Raw genomic sequence first — 23,010 nt, forward strand, 5'->3', positions numbered from 1 at the left:
AGTGTAGGAGATGGCTTTTAAACTTTGGAACTGGCCAGATGGATCTGGTGTGATAAAGTGTTAATGCACAAATATGGATCCACCCAAGGTAAGATAGGGATAGAACAAAGTTAAAAGTCAACAGATCTTCAAACACTTACAATTAAAATTTGACAAAGGGCATCTGTGTAGCTGATCTTTAACAAAGCTAAATATTACCCCAGTGAATGCCCCATACCCTTTAGTTTTAGCTGGGCAATCCAGAAACAAAGAATTGAATGCATAACTTGGGAGTTTAAGTTTCTGAAAAGTTGCAGGCAAACTAACAGCTAATTTTTTCAAATTTTAGGAGAGACTACTCACAGGTGAAATATATTTATGAATCATGCACATCAGGTTAAACCAGCATCTTACTCTATTATAAATTGCCTGGGCACTATTTCAGAATAAAACTTAGTGCAGTGTTCAAATGTGACAGGCAAGAATCATCACTGGCTTTTGTATGTACTGAACCTACCATTTTTTATTCCCCAATTCAAGCATGTAATTAGATGGCATTAAACTGAGTTTTAAACTCTTCAATTGTGATGTCAGCTGCACAGTTGTGCATACAGCTTCCAGCTGCCCCTTGTATCCTTGTTAAACTAGAGACATACTCTGCCCTCTACATTACTAATTTCTCGTTTTTGTAAAGGCTCTAATTAACTGCAATCTCAAGCCAAGCAATTTTTACTACTTTTAAGAAGAAACAGCTTACGTATTTAACTGGATAACTGAATATATCGAAATCCTTAGTGTAAGTGGTCTAGCGTTCAGGGCACCAATGGTATTGTAAACCAAGCAAAGCACGCATCTAGAAATCTCAGATTATGGTCACCCAGTCCTGTAAAACCAGGCCTTTGCAACAGCAATTGAATGGCAATCAAGTGTCCCCATTACACATCAGAGCCCAGAGACGAGCACCTGACAAATGTTATAACGAGGGAGTGGTGCATGGAATTTCCTGACACTACGTATAAAGCCCATTTACGTTTTAATGCTCTGAATTTTACAGGATGAATTGAAAAGAGATAGCCGGAGAGTCCAAGCTGCGTCTCTTCACGGGCCACATGCAAAAGTTGAATGAACGCTGCAATTAACTTGCATATGGATCAAGTTACTGATATTTAACAGGTTTTAAGATCTAATTTAAATGTTATCACTGAGGCAATTGCACCAAAAACAACCAGTTGCAAGCCTCCAGGACAATGAACCAAGCGCAAATAGAATTAAAGGCCAGACGGCCAGGACTCGAGGATCACCTCTGTTTGGCACCCTTCAATTTGGACACCAATGGCCTAGTGTTCATGCTGCAACAGCAGTGTGCTGCATTAAACACAAAATTACTGCTTGCATAGCTAAAGCAATGCATTAAACAGTAAATGGTGTTAATTGTATTTTAACAGGATGGTATATCATTTTCTCTCCACTCCCAAAGAATGCTGCAGTTCGAAGTTTGTTTACAAAATATCCACAAACACTTAAACCTTAAGATTTTTACCCTTGCATCTGTAATAAAACCAGTGATGTTAAAAAAGTTTGTGAAAATCTATAGAATGTGTGGGAAAGTCAAACAACTGCAAATTATTTAACTAGAAGGTGTTAAATGTTGAATACAGAGATTTCAAATGCCCATTTAAATGTGTTATTTCATTCTACCCTTTAGCTAAAACAGCCAAATTTTCCCTTCGCATACACACCCCTCTTGAGAATGCTTTGCTTAATGCAAGTGAAGAGCGCAACTTACAAGAGGAAGGTACATAATCTTACAGCTAAGTACAGCAGAACCAGAAGTATTTACAAAGTTGAGATGTATAGTAAATGCTTTTAGGCTTACATTGATCAGTATTTTCTCTGCACTATTTAAATGTACTCGAGTCGTGTCACTCACTGCCTGCACTATTTAAATATACACACTGAATTCTACTGTGGGGTTGGTTTCCTGATTAACAGAAAGAACGCTAACATGGTTATGAAGCTTAATGTTGATTAAATTTAACCACCCATTTTATCTTTTGTCCCCTGGATTTTAGCTTAAGTGCTAGGGATAAATAACTCTTCATTTCGGGGCTCTGTTGGAACTGATAATTATACCATTTTCACAAAAATCTGCAAAGAAACCTTATCAATTTGCAGAATCTGGGCTGTCGTTTGGAACGCCAGATTTCGAACCCAGTTTTCAGCCAACAAAGCGAGTAAAGAAAAATTCCTCCAATCTCCAAAACAGATGGTGCAAGCAGTGGAAAGGGAAATGAGCGAGGAATATCTTAGTTAGGAAAAATAGGGGAGATTGAATAGACAAAAGATACATTTGTCAGAAAACTAGTAATACAAGTGAAAATAAACCAGAACAGAAGGGAAACAGTTGAGAACGGAAAGAAAAGTAGGTGAGCGCATTCAAAAAAAAAAAGCAACTACAGGCCAATCACAGTTTAGCCTCGATGGTGGGAAAGCTTCTAGAAACGATAACTCGGAACAAAATTAATAGTCACTTGGCCAAATGTGGGTTAAGGAAAGCCAGCACAGATTTGTTATGGGCAAATAGTGTTGAATTAACTTGGAGTTCTTTGATGAGGAAAGAGAGAAGGTTGATGAGGGTAATGCTGTTGATGGGGTGCACATGGACTTCCAAAAGCCATCTGATAAAGTGCCGCACAGCAGACTTGTCAGCAAAGTTAAAGCTCATGGAATAAATGGGACAGCAGCAACATGGATACGGAATTGGCTGAGTGACAGGAAACACAGGGTCATGGTTAATAATGGATGTTTTTTGGACTGGAGGAACGTTTGTAGTGGTGTTCCCCAAGGGTTGGTGTTAGGACCCTTGCTCTTCCTGATATATATTAATGACCTAGACCTTGGTGTACAGGGCACAATTTCAAACGTTGCGGATGACACGAAACTTGGAAGCATTGTGAACTGTGAGGAGGATAGTGTAGAACTTGAAAAGGACAAAAGACAGGTTGGTGAAATGGGTGGATCAGTGGCAGATAAAATTTAATGCAGCGAAGTGTGAAGTGATTCATTTTGGTAGGAAGAACAGAGAGACAATATAAAATAGAGTACACAATTCTAAAGGGCGTGCAGCAGCAGAGGGACCTGGGTGTATATGTGCATAAATCACTGAAGGTGGCAGGGCAGGTTGAGAGCATGGTTAATAAAGCATACAGCAGCCTAGGTTTCATTAACAGAGGCACAGAGTACAAAAGCAAGGAAGTTACGTTAAACTTGGATAAAACACTAATTTGGCCTCAACTGGAGTACTCTGTCCAGTTCTTGGTGCCACACTTTAGGAAAGATGTGAAGGCATTAGAGTGCGCAGAAAAGATTCACGAGAATGGTTCCAGGGATGAGGAACTTCAGTTACATAGATAGAGAAGCTGGTTCCTTGGAGAAAAAGGCGACTGAGAGGAGATTTGATCAAAGTATTCAAAATCATGAAGGGTCTGGACAGAGTAGATATGGGTTTCCGATGCTGGAAGGATAGAGAACACGAGGGCACTGATTCAAGTAACTGGCAAAAGGAGCAATGGTGACATGAGGAAAAACTCGCACGCAGCGAGTGGTTAGGATCTGGAATGTACTGCCTGAGAGTGTGGTGGAGACAAGTTCAATTGAGGCATTCAAGAGGGAATTGCATTGTTACCTGGAAAGGAACAACGTGCAGGGCTACAAGGAGAAGCCGGGGGAGTGGCACTGGGTAAACCGCTCCTTTAGAGAGCCAGCGCAGACACAACAGGTCGAATGGCCTCCTTCTGCACTGTTAACAATTGTAATTGAATTACATTTTAGCAATTAGTTTGGGGGTAAGCCAGTGATCACTATCACTGCTTGCAGTGACTTCAATACAGTATTAGAGTTTGCTTCAGCCTGTGCACAGCTATCCCAGGCTAACTGTGTCAACGAATGTACTTGCAATCTACGGGTTAATGCTCTCAATTTTTTCTATTAAATTTGCTTATTTTCACCTTACAACTAGTGTGAATGTCACTAGTCGTTTGCTCAGTATGTGCACTGCAATCAGGTATTTAATTTCCAATTAGTTTAATTATCTAATGGACTGTAAATGTGGTGCATGTTACTAGGGATCACACATATTTAGCTTGGTCTGTGAATAAGAATGTGGAAACTGGGCAGGATTTTCCCCATGACGTCAAGTTAGTTTGAATTCAAACGTGGATCAGACTACATTTCCTACATTAAATTTTGGCATTCCAAGATCACTGGAATTCAGAAGAATGTGCACACTGGATGAGAATTAAGGACATGAACATCACCGCACTGAGTAGCAATGTCTGTGTCACTGATTTTACACGCCTTTTCTAAGATTGTTCTAATTAACAGTAAGAACTCACGATTGTCTGCTCCTCATTTGAGAAAAAAAGCTCCATTAGAGTTAGATCATTCAGCTCTAAATGAGCCATTATATTTCTGCTACACCTCAGTAAAGAAAAGGGATGTCCAGTACGAAAGACCCTACTCCTTTCAACTTCGAAATTATTTACCTTGTACAATCTTGGGTACTCAAACAGGGAGAACCTAAAGCTGCATGGGGAAATTTGCTGGACATGCAGCAACTGAACCAGTCCCTGCATTATATAAACACGTTATGGTGCAACCCTATAAAACAGGAGTTATTCTACCTATGCTCAGCAGTGCTTAGTGTAACACTTTGATTAATTGCATTACTCCACTAAAGCAGACTGACAAAACACCAGAAGGCGCAGGAGACCTGACTCATCCTTGGAATTGTATTTTCTTACCCTTAGAATTTACAAAACTGCAGCATAGTCGCGCCACTACAATAAAATACAAACACAGACACCTTGGAACCAGTGACCTAAAAACAAAGTGTGCCTCATGGATACAGTTCTTTGTCTTTCCTAATGAGATCACTGTACATCTGATCATATGTAGTTTTGAAATCGTATATATTTGGCTTGTCCGGAGCCGGTCCCGGTAGCTTCACGTGTGTCCCTGTTCCAAACGATCGGACATTGAAGCCTTTTTTGCTGTAAAAGAGAGAAAATAAACAAATTTACAATTCAGAAAATCTCATGAATAATTCCAACTCATCTATTTTAAGTACATTCTAAAATTAATCAGAATTGTGGAAATATTTTAGAATTTGGAAGATACTATGCAGCTGGATTTTTAAACAGGTCAACAGGTATACCATTACCAGAGATATACAAAGTAGTAAACATCTCAAAAGGTGTCATTTGAAACGGACTAAACTGATGGCAGATAGGGAGGCAAATTTGGGACTGTGCCAAAACATAACAGTGATTAGGACAGCAGTGGTGGCAAAAACTTGGGTTTCTGAAATAGTTAGTGATAGGAGGACTATATTGGCAGTTTGCGGGGCACAATGGCAATGCTGGACCGATGACTTAAGGTGGTCTGAACAGTCTTCAACTGTAACTATCTTGTGACTGCTAACTGCTACGAAACTAGAAGTTTAAATATTTACTAAATAAAAATGTTTTCAGGATGTGCTATGCAACACAAACACAGGGTCAAGTTTGGCCAGCCAACTGATTTTAGTCAATTTTCCAGTCTAACAAATTAAGCTACAAACCATCTAATTAGTTAGCTTAGCTTTCACCAGTGGTGCAGTGGTTAGCACCGCAGCCTCACAGCTCCAGCGACCTGGGTTCAATTCTGGGTACTGCCTGTGTGGAGTTTGCAAGTTCTCCCTGTGTCCGCGTGGGTTTTCTCCGGGTCCTCCGGTTTCCTCCCACATGCCAAAGACTAGCAGGTTGATAGGTTAATTGGCCATTATAAATTGCCCCTAGTATAGGTAGGTGGTAGGGAAATATAGGGACAGGTGAGGATGTGGTAGGAATGTGGGATTAGTGTAGAATTAGTATAAATGGGTGGTTAATGGTCAGCACAGACTCAGTGGGCCGAAGGGCCTGTTTCAGTGCTGTATCTCTAAATCTAAATTTAAATCACTAAGCTGTGACCTCAAGGCTGGACCACCATTCAGATTCCACTTTGCAAATAGTACAAGTTAGCTGTCTTGCAAATTGCCAAAGTGCACAAGACCTTGTATTTTAGAAACATCATTTCAAAGATACAACTAAATCAAAAACGGTTTACATCAAGTGTGCTCAAGTACAATGAGCATACACTGCTTCCATTGGGTAGCTCTTTCCAATGGGGTGTATATATTTATATGATTAACTCACTACCCATGTATAGCCCATATTATTCAACAGACAGCAAGCTCCAATTTGCTCCCAGGTCTCAAAGCTTGGATGGTTCACCCTGACTTCAACAGCATGAGTGTTAATTACCCCACCCCAAGAAGGGCATTTGCTTCAACATCCCCTTCTGTTATAGTAAGCACAGGGAAATACACTTCTGGCCAGGCTTTTCCCAATAACCCATCAACATCCTGGCGAGTTACTACGGTCCAGAAATGCAACTGGACCAGCCACATCAATATTGTGGCTACAAGAGCAGGTCAGAGACTGCCAATGTTGAGTAACTCACCACCTAACTCCCCAAAGCCTGTCCATCATCTGCAAGGCACATCAGGAGTGTGATGGAATACTCCCTAGTTGCCTGATGAGTGCAGCTCCAATAATACTCAAAGTTCAATGCCATCTAGGACAAAACAGCCCACTTGATCGGCACCCCATCCACCATCTGAAACGTTCACTCCCTCCTCCACCACTGGCAGTGGCAGCAGTGCGTACAATACACAAGATGCAATGCAGCAACTTGCCAAGCCTCCTTGGACAGCACCTTCCAAACCCGCAACCTAGGAAGACAAGGGCAGCGGACGCATGGGAATACCATCATCTGCAAGTTCCCATCCAAGTGACAAATCCTGACTTGGATCTATATTGCTGTTCCTTCGTTGTTTCTGGGTCAAAAACCTGGAACTCCCTTTCTAACAGCACTGTGGATGTACCCACAACAGATGAATCGCAGCTGTTCGAGAAGGCAGCTCACCACCACCTTCTCAAGGGAAATTAGGGATGGGCAACAAATGCTGGTCTTGCCAGCGATGCTAACGTCCCATGAAAGAATTTTAAAAACTCCATAGTAAATATTGTCCTGAGGGATTATCAGATGCTTTCTGTCTTGTCACACAGGAACAGTTATCAAATACATAAAAAATCTAATATCACGCCTTGTGGCATGCTTAATGACTAGTTGTTCCATCACAAGCAACTGATGAGAATATATCCAAGGCTTTTGTAACAAAAGCATTTGCAGTTTTCTGCATGTAGCAAATTGTATGTCTTTTTTCAACATTCACCCACAAACTATATAAATAGTACAAAAAGAAACTGGAGGCCAGGGTAGCGCACAGTGGCTGGAAAATGGTTATCAGCTTACTCTGCAAGTTACTTCAAGTAGCTGCTTTCCTCAGATTATGAACAGAAACAAAGCCACATGCAGAGAGTGTGAAAACTTTTTCCTAAAGGCAACTAAAGCAATTATTGGACATTGTGGCTCACGGAGAGGTAATCTAAAGACTTTGCAAACAGAGAGTTAACTGAATTTCTTTATTTTTAGTGATGGACGGAAGTGGCTGCTGCACGTGCGCTGAAAGATCTCCATATAAAACCTTAACCTAAACTACAAACAAGCAGTTGTAAAGTCACATTCCACATAGTCACATTAATGTTTCCAATACTACATAAGCATTTCCATTAAATTTTTAATGTAGAAATCTCAGGAAGCTAGAGTATCAATCACTGATGAAAGAAACACTTATTTGGTCAAGTGAAGGCTATGTAAACAGTGCACCAATTTTTATTTATTTATTTATTTAAAAAAAAGTGTTCCATCCTCACTTTGTGGTTCAGTTATAATGGCTGATTCTGAAGACATTCTGCAGAAGGGTGGTGTCGGCTGTATGACTGGGTAACATATTGCTATTAAAGATCCACAATCCCAGGAAAAAAATCTGGCAGACAAAGTATAAAGATTTACTAGAACGATACAAGAACTGAGAGGTTATACCTGTCAGGAAAGATTGAACAGGCAGGAACTTTTTCCTCTGGAATAAAGACGGAGAGACAACCTGATAGAAGTCTTTAAGATTATGAAAGGGTTCAATAGGGTCAACATAGAAAAGATGCTTCCACTTGTGGAGAGACCAGATCTATTGATAATAGGTATAAGACAGTCACTAATAAATCCAATAGGGAATTCTGAAGAAACTTAGAATATAAAACTCAGTACCACAAAGAGTGGCGAGGTGACTAACAGATGCATTTAAGGGGAAGCTAGATAAACACATGAGGGAGAAATGAATGAGATATACTGATGGGGTAAAAATGAAGGATGGGAGGAGACTCACGTGGAGCATAAACACCAGCATGGACCTGTTGGGCTGAATGGCCTGTTTCTGTGTTGTAAATAGTATGCAATATTCAAGTATATATGGATCAATAAGCCATCGGGGTCTGAAGCCAGGTTTCTATTTGATGCAGCCTTGCAGAGTTAAGCAGACTGCTCCAATCTTGATTTGAAGCCATCCTTCCAAGGGAAGGTGCAAGATGAGGCAAAGCTTGCCACTCTAACCTATTAAACACCCTTGTCTCAAGACTAGAGTCAGATATGAATGTAACTTCAATTACTGAGTTCCACGTTTAAGCAATTACGTCTAGCCCCTAAACACAAAAAAGTGTTATTACTCACCACTTGAGAATTATCTCCATCATTTAATCATTAAGTATTTCTGATTATTGTACTGAACGAAGACTCCATAAAAATTAATTTGCAAGTGCGGAATTAAAACTCGCAGACAGTAAACGCATTGCTTGTTATGGTATTACACCAAGCGGATAAAGAAGGTCCTAGGTTCAATTTTTGGCCTCTTGAAGTTAGTTGACCTCAGCCAGAGCAGCATTAGAGGCAACTCAATTTCTAGGTGAAGGGAAAGGAAAAAAGGAACATCTAAATAGTTATCCAATGACTCCTCCTGGAAAGTGCACAAGAGGTGCAGCAAGCAATTAGGATGACTAATGGTATGTTAGCCTTTATCGCAAGATGATGAGAGTACAGGAGTAGCGAAATCTTGCTTCAATTGTACAGAACCTTGGTAGACTGCACCTGGTGTAGTACTGTGTACAGTTTTGGTCCCCTTGCTTGGAGGAAGGATATTACTGCCCTAGAAGGAATGCAACGAAGGTTCACCAGACTTGTTCTGGGGATGGCAGGACTGCCCTGTGAGGGGAGATTGGGGAAACTGGGCCTATATTCTCTAGAGTTTCAAAGACTGAGAGGTGATCTCATTGAAACCTACAAAATACTTAAAGGGATAGACAGGGTAGATGCAGTTAAGTTGTTTCCCCTGGCTGGGGAGTCTAGAACCAGGGGATGCAATTTCAGAACAAAGGGGAAGCCACTTAGGACAGAGATGAGGAGAAATTTATTTACTCAGAGGGTTGTGAGTCTTTGGAATTCTATATGGGGATAATGTGGGAAAAAGGCATTGAAGTGGAAGATCAGCCAATATCGTATTGAATGGCTGAGCAGGTTTGATGGGCTGAATGGCCTACTCCTGCTCCTATGTTCCTAACGTTGGGCAAAGACAGGCCATTTAGGTGAGAAATGAAGGGTTTCTAAGGAACTGCACCTCAGCAACAGCCAATGCAAGGAGGACAGGAGAGAAACACTCAGATACTAAAAGTCAAATTTGCATTGAACAAGCTGAACTCTCAATGATAAAAGACAAACAGATTTCACTTGATTAGCAGTTTACAACCATGGTCTTTTCCCTTTCCACATGGAGAACGCATGGTGCATGAGCTCATTAAACACATTGTGGCCTGAAACAGAAGTTTAATATGGAGACATTAAAATTGGAAGAATCCAATGGATTGACAACTGCTCATTAGTTAACTCATTATACAATACATTCCACACAAGCATAGCCAAGCAAAACATGCACCCTAAAAAATATAGCTTTTGACCTACAGAATAGGCATGGGTGTTGAAAGTAAGAACGCCCAGAGGACTGATTTTCACTGCTCTATTTAAACTGCTGCTCAAGATAGTTAAACCTCATTCTTCTGCTTAGAAAATATCCTTACTGTGTATAAAGTCATTGGCCAAGATAGTAGGTATGCGAAATATGTAAAATGAATGAAAATGACAAGATTCCATTACATGCACAGAAATTGTTCATAGGTCAGACTGGATCTCGTAGAATCCACTGAACACTACCAAAATAGCTCTTTAATAGAGCACACAGATTAAAAGAATTGGCAAGAAATCCAAGGGATTTTTTTTTTAAATAAGCACAATGACTCGTTAAGGTCTGGCATGGACTGCTGGAAAAGGTGATGGAAGCAGATTCAGTCATAACTTTCATAAGGGAATTGGATATATGCAGAAACCGAAAAATTTGCAGGGCTATGGGCAAAGAATGCAAATAACTGGGGAGCTGTATGATTCTATACAATTGTATGTCCAGCCCCTCCAAGATGACAAGTCCGCTCCAGGGAGACTTCACACCAAACTGCATGATGAAACTGCCCAGTTCCCAATAGGCACTGCATTCCAGCCCACCAATCTGATGTCGCCTAGTCAGCTCCTGAATAATCCAACCTGCCATTTTAAGAATGATTGGGATGTTGATATTCTTGTATTCAGTGATTCCAGCTGGAATAAAGCCACTGAACATTGAGATGCAAGCAACAACTGCATGTGCCAGCTATGCATGCAACATGTTGGAACTCAATGCAGGAACAAGAGAAATAATGCTGAGTTCAAAATACAGACTTACTCGAGGAGGATTTGAATCAAGGGGTTATCAGGTGGTCAAGTTGGGAGTCCAAACCTGATGAATTGTAGTAAGAATACATAATCTGCACTAGAGATTCTTGAACAAAAGAAACAGGAAATTGAAGCACATCGCCACCAACACAAGAATTATTCAAGCTTCAAAACAATTTTCATACCTCCAAACTCACTGTGCAATTTATGTTCTGCTCGCTTTCAGAGAAGAAAACTGTTTGAGTAGGGTTAAGGTTATGTGGCAGATGCTGTTTGAAACCCAGTGTATTCATTAACAATCCTGCAGCAATTAGTTTAGAGACAAATGGGCTTAAGTAGTTTGCCTACAGAGAGTAAGAACTGAAACTCTGGTCTCTGCACAAGCTCTTGTAATAATCAGATTAAACATCCAACAAAATGTCTAAACCAATCTTTGAATATTTATATTCCGTCTTGCATATTTTGAAAGGACAAAACAGTACAAGAACTCAGAAGCAAGATGCATCTTTCGTTACAATAGTTTTAGCTAGTGCTGTGGATTTTACCATTCCACGTGTCAGATCAACAGGCAGTTCATTGGTCCTGACCACGTTTGAACAGCTGCGAATCTTTCCAAAAAGAAAACTACACAAACACACTGACTCATGCTGGACACAGCTCCACATCATTTATCCAACCTCTAATACTTCACCCAAGTAAACATTATTTTATGCGCCGGTCTAGACCAGAAGTATTACAAGCTTCCTGCATTAGTTAAGTGCATAACTTGGGATCTCAAAGAATACGCACATAGTTTAAATCTACGCTTCCATTACTGTACACATCAAGTTATTGATATTAATAAATCCAAAGTCAGAATACCAAGATTTATCAAGAGCCGTGTCATTGAATTAACAGTTTGTTCAGCCCAACCAGTCCATTTTCATTCTCCAGAGCAATGACTCTCATTTATCATGTCTGCCCTCTTCCCATATTCCCCTTTGCTTCAACCATGTAACTAGCCCATTCTTCAAAGTTGAAATGGTCTCTGCTTCAATCAACTTTGGTAGTATATTTCATCGGCTCACAGCCGTCTTTAAGAATGTTTAAAACCTGCCCTATGCCCTAAATCTCATTTTATCCATCTACACTGCCATTGCTACCAAACGCATCTTCCCGTCAGCATTCCGAAGGGATCGTTCCCTCTGCGACACCCTGGTCCACTCCTCCATTATCCCCACCACCTCGTCCCCATCCCATGGCACCTTCCCCTGCAATCGCAGGAGGTGTAATACCTGCCCATTTACCTCTTCTCGCCTCACTATCCCAGGCCCCAAACACTCCTTTCAGGTGAAGCAGCGATTTACTTGCACTTCTTTCAATGTAGTATACTGTATTCGCTGCTCACAATGTGGTGGTCTCTACATTGGGGAGACCAAATGCAGAGTGGGTGACCGCTTTGCGGAGTACCTCCGCTCAGTCCACAAGCAGGACCCTGAGCTTCCGGTTGCTTGCCACTTCAACACTCCCCCCTGCTCACATCTGTCTTGGGATTGCTGCAATGTTCCAGTGAACATCAACGCAAGCTCGAGGAACATCATCAATCATTTACCAATTAGGCACACTACAGCATGCCGGACTGAACATTGAGTTCAATCATTTCAGAGCATGACGGGCCCCCCATTTGGCTTTTATTTATAGTTATGTTTTCTTTTTTACAACTTTTTTTTTCATGTTTATTTCATTTCATCTTAGTTTGTTCAGTTTGCTTACCCACTGTTTTTTTTTCATGTCTGTACTTGCTGCTGTTCAACCTTCAGTCCGTTAACACCCTATTTGTCCTAATGCTTTGTCTTTCAACACACCATTAACATATTGTTTGCCTTTGCTCCATGGTCAGCTATGGGGCCTTGTCCAATCTACACCTTCTCCTTTGTTATCTCTTGCCCCAGCCCCGCCTCACTTGCTTATAACCTTTGACATTTCTAATATTTGCTAGTTCATTATCTCCACATCCACAAAATCCAAACCAGTAAATAATATGAGCACAAAGAGCTTTCTGCTGCCTTGGCTTTACTCGTCAAAGCTCAGATAGCCCACTGCTACCCCACACTCCCAACCCCAGACAATTAATATGGATAGACTTTTCATTTATGGAAGGCATCCCAACTGAACAAAAAAACACCCCCAATGTCCACATGCAACTGAACCTACCAGCAGAAAGGTTTGCATAGTTACCTGGAAACAGTTATGTTTACGTAGAAAGCGTTGAACTTTTGATTATGCCCATAATGTAGATCAGTGAAAGTTTCTGCACTCCAAATTGCTGGTTGTTAAATAACTTGTGCATTACATAGATAATCCTATCCATAGCAAATTGACTAGACTACTTGAACTTGGCAATGCAGTTACTTTAAAATGTGGCTGTCATCATATACCAACTACGCGTGCAAATGGCTTGCAGCTTTACAGAAAATATGTGGCATCGTTCATAAAGCAGAAAATTCAGCTCAGGTTCCCTTCAAAGACGTTAACTCTAGAAATTAATGGATACCTAGAAGGGTATATTCCATTGCATTTAAAATGCAATTCTACCATCGGCACAGTGGTTTTATTTCATACCGACAATACATAAGATAAATGCAACCCCAACTCAGTGATGCCCAACCAAGTAGTGAAGCAGAGAGAGACTCTATGGAGGAGGGTTACTGTACGTTGTCAACTCAGGCCGCAGAACTGATTTTAACATTAGTGCGCAGACAAACTGCTGAGCACCGATACTAAACTTTTCGTGCCAGTGCAGTGAATCAGACAACAAAAGTTTATTAATAGTAAAGAAGACAGAAAGCAGACAGATTTGAAGTATTTACTGCATTAAAATACATTCCCCCAATTCTGGGGAGATTTAATCCAGACCATAAAAAGAGCCAGAAGAAATTCTGAAAACTCATCCTTTTCCTTTTAAAATTGGATTGTGTGTTCATGTAATTTCTCTTTCTTATATGTTCTTAATATCCCAAAAAGTATATAATTCCAACTCAAATTCATTAATCTTTGGCTATTACTGCACCTCTACTTTGATAGTTGCAACACTTCAGTAGCATTTGCTTCCAATATTGTCCCACTAAAATCACTTGTAGTTTGTTCAGATTTTACCCATATTGCTGCAACTCCTTAAGTATAGTATCACTTCCTTGCATTTCTTCTCTACAAAGAGTCACACCATACTGAGCAATATTAGCAAAAACAGCAGACACCTGAGCAATCCCACCCTCTCACTTTGGGGAAGGTGGCAGAGAAAGCACCTATTAGAAACCCTCAGTCATCTATCTACTCATGGAAAAGTAATCACTAGAACTTTAAATCTATAGTGCCGGAAACTTGGGGCTCTCCGATCCATACCAATTGCTGATTCAGCCCATGAGATACAGTAACTTAGTTTTCATGCAACAGTAATTCCTTTTATGGATATGGCAGAACTTGCCAAGTTTGAAACTGCAAGCTACTAATGTGCCTTTATCCACAAACAATTTACACCCTAAACATTCTGTTGGCAACTACACTTCAAAACTTCAGGGGCTTGGATTAATTGGATAGTTCTATAAAAGGCATAATGGGCTGAATGATCTCCTTTTGTACTGTATTGTTTTATGATTCTATGAGAAAAGGAAATTAGAAACATATTTCTGTAGGGTCAAGTAAAGAAAATTTCTGTTATACAAGGCAGAAAAAAGGGTTGACAAGTGAAAGGAAAACAAAGAAAAAAGTGCAGCAGAAAGGATGAAAGCAGTCAAGCAAATAAATGTTTAGGAGTTTTGACAGCAGGGATAAAAGTGAACAGGCACAGTTTTTGAGTGTGTTCTAAAGGACAGGGGTGTAACAGCTGAAATGACTAGTGCTTGCAGAGCAAGGAACATTTCAGTGTCACAGAAGGTTGGAGCAAGGGGCTGTGCAGGTATACAACTGCTAGTTGTTGGAATAAAGCAGGAGGAGGAGGAGACAACACTACATATCTAATCACGTGCAACGTACAGCATTATCTTTACTCCAACAGGAATCAGAGTAAATTCCAGATGGTCCTGCTCAAAAAGCAGAATGTAATAGTGGTTGAATAATTTCCACCACAACCTTTAATGAGTTTTGCATCAAATACAAGTGAACATTTCTTCACATTTTGCTGGTCAGAGAATAATCCCTGGAGTACGTTCTGAAAAGTCAGCATGAAAACTTTATTTAGGCCCACATTGCAGCACAATATCAGCCTAAGTTGTTACACAGTCATGTAATGTGTACTTGCGATCAATTTGTAAAGATTGTAAATTATTCTGCTCTGAAATTCTAAAATTTTGAAACACTGCAGAAAGTGAACAAAAATTCTTAATTAGCCAGCTGAATAAGTTGCAACTCTCCCAATGATGCAGCAAGTAAAAAGTACTACCCAGGAAGCACACCATACAAGCCAATGTACCCTAGATGCAATACTTGATCTGTACTGAGTTTGCACATCTCAATAGGGAGTAATTCAACCTATCTAATTGGCTCTGCTTTGTGAAAAAGAATCAGCTTGTTTCAGTTGGTGGCACCCCCTTGGTCAGAAATTCAAGATCAGGTTCACATCAGTCCAGCATCAAGGGAGTACATCATCTAAGGTGCTATCTTTCAGATGAGAAAAGTCCCATTCACCCATTACTCCTGCGTTTACTGATCTACATTGATACCCAATCCAGCAACGTCACTTAAAATTCACATCCTGGTTTTCTAATCATGGCCTTGCCCCACCCTAACTTCATCCAGACCTACAATCCTCAGAGATCTCTGCATTCCTCTAACGCTGGCCTCTTGCACATCTACAATTTTTTTCCCAAATAAATCTCTGTACTACTGACAACTACATTTTCAGCTGCCTTGACCCGAAACTCTGGAATTGGCTCCCTAAATCTATCCCACTCTCTCCTCCTTCAAGACACTTAAAACTTAACTCTTCAACCAAGATTTTGATCACCTGTCCTAATGTGGCACAACATTAGGAGCATTATCAAACAAAATGTTCCAAGTATCTGGGATGTTTTACCTTGTTAAAGGCACTATATGAATGCAAGTTGTTGCTGAGACATGAAACTGAGGGCCCATCTATCTGTTCTGATAATTGAGATGGTTATTTCTCTCATTTTTGGGATGTTGCTGGTGCAGAATGGCTGCCATCTTTACCTAGAGAATATTCAGTGTTTCAAAAAATGTAAACTTTTTGATGCAATACGGCAGCACACAAGTATATTAAAAATTGGCTCTGGTTCATGCTGATTACAATCCAGCAACCAAATGTGGCATCAGGACCAGGTCAGGGATGATCTCCCCAGTTAAATACCCTGCTGAAATTCAGTGTCTATGTCTGTGCATGAATAATATCAACCTGCAAAGTACCAGAGGCAGCCAGCCAGCCACCATGGAAACCATAAAACAGCAAGATGGCAGCAAGGGGGAGCATCTCAAACATTTCATTCTGCGGTTAATCTCTCAGACCTGAAATGGAGGTATCATGCAAAAATTGGTTGGCTGAGGTTTATACTTAGATTAGGAATACTTGCCATAATTTCTGCCAAGAAACATTTCTGCACTATCAACCGAAGACCAGAATTTGTAAAAATACAACCTATAAATCAGAGCCTTTGCATCCAGCTTCTTGTTAGCACACTGGCATCCTTCAGTGAGTAAACATCAACACGTTATATGACTGCCTCTCAAATGGCATGCCAGAATAGTGTGGAACCAGCACCACCAACCATGCAAATTTTACAGGCTTACAATAACAAAGTACTAGAAATTTCTATAACATTAACTGAAGAATTCTACCAAATTAAGATTACAAATGGATTACACCAAGCAGCAATAAAGGAGCTTGAAACCAACATTAGTGTACTAAAATTAAAAAGTGTATGTTTCCAAATCTGCACATGATATATCAACAACTGCAAATTGTTACATCAAATATACCGCACAGAAATAGGCCAAATCATCCCAAATTGTCTGTGCTGATATTTACAATCCACAAGTTTTCCTTCCCCCTCCTGCCAACCTTCCTTATATTTCGGAACGGACCCATCAGATTGGAAGTTGGCAAATGTTACACGGCTTTTCAAGAAAGGAAGGAGAAAACAGGGATCTATAGACCAGTTAGCCAAACATCAGTTGTTGGGAAAATGCTGGAATCTATTAAGGATAATGCACTTAGTAAAGCACAGTATGATTAGAACAAGTCAACATGGTTTTACCAAAGAGAAATCCTGTTTGACAAATTTATTAGAATTTTTTGACAATGTAACTAGTACGGTAGATAAAGGGGAACCAGTAGACGTAGTATATCGATTACCTTTTGGAAATCCAGATAAGGTGCCACACAAAAGGTTAACAGGCAAGATATGGGCTCATGGGGTCGGGGATAATATATTAGCATGGGTAGATTATTGCTTCCTGCCTGTTAACCAATGAGTGCGCATAAACAGGGCATTTTCAAGTTGGCAGGCAGCAAATAGTGGAGTGCCGCATGGATCAGTGCTAGGGCCTCAGTTATTTACAATCTACATTATTGACTTAGAAGAGACAGAGTAATGTATCTAAGTTTGCATGTTGAGACAAAGGTGGGTGGAAAGGCAAGCTGTGGGGAGGACAGACAGACTGGAAAGAGATATAGACACGTTAAGTTAGTGGGCAACAAGATGGCAGATGAAGTATAATGTAGGAGTGTGAAGTTATGCACCTTGGTCATAAGAATAGAAAAGCAGAATTTTATTTTATTTTTTAAAAAAAGATGTGAAACTTGTAAGTGCCGATGTTCAGAGACTTAGGTGTGCAGTAAGTTACCATGCAGGTGTAGCAAGCAATTAGGAAGGCAAATGGCATGTTGGCCTTTATTGCAAGGGGATTGGAGTACAGGAATAAAGAAATATTGCTAGAATTGTATGGGTTTTGGTGAGACCACATCTGGAGTACTGTGTGCAGTTTTGGTCTCCACATTTAAGATATAACTGCATCGGAGGCAGTGCAAAGGTTCACTAGATTTGTCCCTGGGATGAGGGGGTTGTCCTATGATGAGAGGCTAAGTAAATTGGGCCTGTATTCCCGGGTTTAGAAGAATGAGAGGGGATCTCATTGAAACATAAGATTCTAAAAGTGACTGGATAGGGTAGACATTATTTCCGCTGGTCAGGGAATCTAAAACACGGGGGCCCAGGTTAAAGGGCTGATCATTTAGGACTGAGATAAGGAGAAATTACTTCACTCAAAAAGGTTGTGAATCTTTGGAATTCTCTATCCCAGAAAATCATGGCTGCTCCATCGCTGAATACATTTAAGGATGGGATAGACTTTTGGTCTCTCGGGGAATCAAGGGATATGGCGAGCGGGCGGGAGAGTGGAGTTGAATCCCAAGATCAGCCATGATCATTTTGAATAGCAGAGCAGGCTCCATGGGCCATATGATCTACTCCTGTTCCTATTTCTTGCATTCCATCTACCTCATCCTTTCTATTCTTTTTTCTCTCGTGTACTCATTTAGTTTCCTTTTGAAAGCATACAAGCTATTTGCCTCAACCACTTACTGTGGTAGCGAGTTCCACATACCAGCCACTGAGTAAATAAGTTTCCATACTGTATTAATAGCTATCATGCATTTATGGCCCCCTAGTTTTAGGTTCTCTCACAGGGGAAAATCCTTCCATAGAAACATACAATTCTTACTCTATCACTGGATCCAAAGAGTCCTTGAATGATTCGTCCCTAGCCATCACAATGACATGTGCCTCAGTATTACCATGCCACAGAAGCTTATTCTGAAATGTGCCTGGTTTTTTTTTGTATTTTCAACCTAAGAGACATGAGGTCCAACAGATTCTGATATGGCACAAGTCATTCTGTGGACAAATCCACATACATCAAAAATCTCACTGCGAATTTTACAAGCTGAGTATGCACACTCACCATGCCCTTTGGGGATTACATGGGCATTGATTTTCCAGCAGTGGTCTGCACCAGCATACCAGCCTACTCGAGTCAGTGTAATCTGGCAAATACAGTAATCAGTGCAATCAAGTCAGAATGAAGATGTGGAAGAGAGGCTGAAGTTAGTAGTAAAGATAAGCTATGAATGAGTAAGATGTAATCAGTAAGTAAACCATCCTTTCACCAAACAAATGAGCAGAGTCTGAACACTGCTCTGTGGGCATGGCCCAATCACAATCCAAGTCATGGTGATTGCTGGCAACTGCCAGCCCAAGATATGACCACTTCCATCTTCAAATAGCATCCGACCAAATCCCTGCAAGAACCTGTAGCAAACAGAAGGAAAAATGGTCTTATCCATCAGGAGAAAACCCAGTATGTCAAGTGTTTGCTCAACCTTACATTGATTCCATTAGGCCTGTCTTTCAGGCAATGTTGAAACAGTGCCATCTGGAAGTACATACACCTCAGCCCTCAAAGCACAGTCAGCTGAGGTGAAATCTGAGAGATGGAGATCACATACAAAAGGATTCTTTAGGGCTGTGGACTACACAACTAGTGTTTGCAACTCAAGCTACCTATCAGTATGGAAATGTTAAAAAATATAGCACTCTCCCCAAAGGATATGCACTGTTAATGAAGACCCTTATTCTACATTAATTTATTACTCACTTTCCCAAGTCTAAGTGTACTGAAAGGTTAACTTTCAGCACTGTAATTAACTGAGGATAGTCAAGAGCAACAAAAACAAGAAATGCTGGATTCACTCAGCAGGTCTGGCAGCATCTGTGGAAAGAGAAGCAGAGTTAACGTTTCGGGTCAGTGACCCTTCTTCGGAACTCAAGAGTCAAGAGCAAAGTTAGCAGGGAATAAATCTCAGCAGCCTCAGGCGACCAAAGCCTCAACAATCTAAGTCACCTTAACCTCAACATGCAATTACTCTATGGTAATCACAAAGTGAAGCCATTTATAGGATATGGGGCTTATCAAGTGGCAGCCAGTTGTATAGTTCATATTTAACAAACTTGTTGGGCAGGGTAAACTTTCAAATACCAAATTTGCCTGGAGTTGAACAATACTCTCATTTTGCTGAGTTTACTCTTGCTTAGAGACCACAAGCCTTCTCTCGCGTGAAGCAGAATGAAAAGGGCTCCCACATAGCTCCATACAAGGCAGCCCAACAGCGCAGGTCAATCAAGAGCAACAGGGAGAAGAATCAAGAAGTTACAGAAATATACTCAATTTTCCAGAAAATTGACACCAAAACCACATGCACACATAGGGTCTGTTTTGAACAGTTGGGCATGCTATTACTTTAAAATGCAGAAATGCTTCAAGAAATTGAATCAAAAGAAAAGCATTTTATCAAAGAGAAATCTAAAATTTGTTTTTAAGATTTTGAAACTCTTGATCCTCTAATTCAAAGCCTGCCAATTACTCCAGCCCCAAGTAACTCACTGAGACCGTTGTCCAGGACCAAGTCCAACAATACTTCTTTTGGTATTGACCAAAAGATATTGTCAAGCACTCTTAGAATTCAGTGGTCATGCCCCACAGGACCCAGCACAGTGGGTACTACAGGAAAAGCAATCCCAGGTCACACATGCAGAAACAGTGAGGAGACAACACATCTGCACACAGCATGGAGGGAGGGGCAGGAAGGACGAGACATAAATACTTTATATAGCGCCCTTCGTATAGTAAAACATCCCAAGGCACTTCACAGGAGCATAATCGGACAAGAATTGACACAAAGCCAAAAAAAGGGGAGAATATGACAGGTGACAAAAATCTTGGTCAGAGAGGTAGGCTTGAAGGAGTATCTTAAAGGAAGAGAGCTAAAGAGCTTTAGGGAGGGAATTCCTAAACTTGCGTCCAAGACAGCTTTAGGCACAACCACCAATAGTGGGATGAAAGTGGGGGAGGCCTGAGTGGAAAGCATGCAGAATGTCTTGAGGTAGTGGGAGATTACAGAAACAGGGAGGGCAAGGCATAGAAGGATTTTAATTTTAAAACCACAACATTGCCAATGTAGGCTAGCAAACACAGGGGTGATGTGTGAATAGGACGCAGTGCAAATTAAGATATGGGCAGCAGAATTTTAAATGAGATTAAGGTTATGGAATGCGAAAGATGATAAGGCACCCAAGAAATCATTGGATTAGTCGAGTCTGGAGGTAACAAAAGCAATGCTGAGGGTTACAGCAGCAAATGGGCTGAGGCAGAGGCAGGCGAGATTAGGGAGGTGGAAGGCAGCAGGTATGAAGTTGGAAGTTCAGTTCTGGGTCTACGAGATTACAAACAACCTGGTTTAGCCTGAAACAGAGACCAAGGAGGTTCGGGGACAGGAGAGGAGAGTTATCTTAAGAAAGATTGGACAGATTGGGTCTGTATCCATTGCAGTTACGTAGAATGAGGGGTGATCTTATTGAAACATACAAGATCCTGAGTGGATCTGACAGGGTGGACGCTGAAACAATGTTGCCAGTTATGGGAGAGACTAGAATTAGGGGACACAGTTTAAAAATAAGGGGTCGGCCATTTAAGATGGAGATGAGGAGACATTTTTTTCTCAGACAGTTGAGTCTTAGGAATATCCCCAGAGAGCAGTGGAGGCAGGGTTACTCAATATTCTTATGGCAAAGGGAGATAAATTCTTGACTAACAAGGGAGTCAAAGAGTATTGGAGGTAGGCAGGAAAGTGGAGTTGAGGCCACAATCAGATTTCCCATGATCTCATTAAATGGCGGAGCAGCCTCAAAGGGGCCAAATGGCCTAATCCTGCTCCTAGTTCGTATAAGAATGCGGCAGCAGTTGAAGACTAATTATGGTCTTCCCAATATTCTACTGGAAAAATTCTAGCTCATCCAGGACTTTATGTTTGATAAGCCGTCCAACTAGAAGCAATGGAAGGGTGCAGGGAGGTGGTGAGGTAAAGCTGTCCATAGTCAATGCACACGTGGAGCCTGTTTTTGGTTGATGTCACCAAGGACTGATCTTTGCAGGATTTCAGAAGTAACGGTTCGGGGAAGAAAGAGATACAGGAGATTCCCTGGCTATGACTGGATAGCTATGAATGGAATAGATGAAGGCAGTCCCACTCAGCTGAACAATGACAAAAAGGCACTGGAGGAGGATGGTGTGGTCAATCACGCCATTGGTTGCAGACAGATCGAGAGGGAATAGTACATCATAGTCAGCCACATTAGATGGCATGTGTGACTTTGATTAGGACTGTTTGCGTCATGAAAGGGGCAGAATCCTGGCTGGAGAGGTTAGAACATAGAAAAAATATACAGCACAGAAGGAGGCCATTCAGCCCATCATGTCCGCACCAGCTGAATAAATTATCCATCCAAACTAATCCCAACTTCCAGCACCTGGTCCATAGCCTTGCAGGTTACAGCACCTTAGGTGCATTTCCAGGTACCTTTTAAAAGAATTGAGGGTCTCTGCCTCCACCACTGATCCTGGCAGTGAATTCCAGACACCACCACCCTCTGGGTGAAAAGGTTTCTCCTCATATCCCCTCTAATCCTTCAACCAATCACCTTAAATCTGTGTCCCCTGGTAACCAACCTCCCCACCAGGGGAAACAGGTCCTTTCTGTCCAACCTATCTAGGCCCATCATTTTTTTTTGCACCTCAATCAAGTTACCCCTCAGCCTCCTCAACTGCAGGGAAAACAACCCCAACCTATCCAATCTTTCCTCATAGCTGCAACCCTCAAGCCCTGGCAACATTCTTGTAAATCTCCTCTGCACTCTCTCCAGAGCAATTATGTCCTTTCTGTAATGGGGTGAACAGAAGTACGTGCAATACTCCAGCTGCGGCCTAACCAGCGCTCTATACAGCTCCAGCATCACATCCTTGCTTTTGTACTCTATACCTCGGCCAATAAAGGAAAGCAATCCATACAATAACAAGAAATGCTGGAAATACTCAGCAGGTCTGGCAGCTTCTGTGGAGAGAGAAGCAAAGTTAACGTTTCAGGTCATTGACCCGTCATCAGAATCCATATGCCTTCTTCACCAATATCTACCTGTCCTGCCACCTTCAGGGACCTGTGGACATGCAATCCAAGGCGTCTCACTTCTTCTACCCCTCTCAATATCTTACCGTTTATTGTAGATTCCCTCACTTTATTTGTCTTCCCCAAATGCATTACCTCACACTACTCCGGATTGAATTCCATTTGCCACTTTTCCACCCACTCAACCAAACCATTGATATCATTCTGGAGTCCACGATTCTCCTCCTCACTATTAA

The 23,010-nt window shown here is 41.1% G+C and overlaps 1 protein-coding gene across 1 annotated transcript in view; it reads right to left on the reverse strand.

The window, feature by feature from the left end:
- The window catches only part of ssu72 (SSU72 homolog, RNA polymerase II CTD phosphatase), a 101,135-nt gene that overhangs the window by 73,883 nt on the left and 4,242 nt on the right, over window positions 1-23,010 (reverse strand). The window contains exon 2 of the mRNA XM_068017317.1: window positions 4,887-5,030. Within this exon, the coding sequence (XP_067873418.1) occupies window positions 4,887-5,030 (144 nt within the window). The remainder of the gene's footprint in view (window positions 1-4,886; window positions 5,031-23,010) is intronic.

The sequence above is a fragment of the Heterodontus francisci genome, chromosome 37 (assembly GCF_036365525.1).
Source record: "Heterodontus francisci isolate sHetFra1 chromosome 37, sHetFra1.hap1, whole genome shotgun sequence".
NCBI lineage: Eukaryota > Metazoa > Chordata > Chondrichthyes > Heterodontiformes > Heterodontidae > Heterodontus > Heterodontus francisci.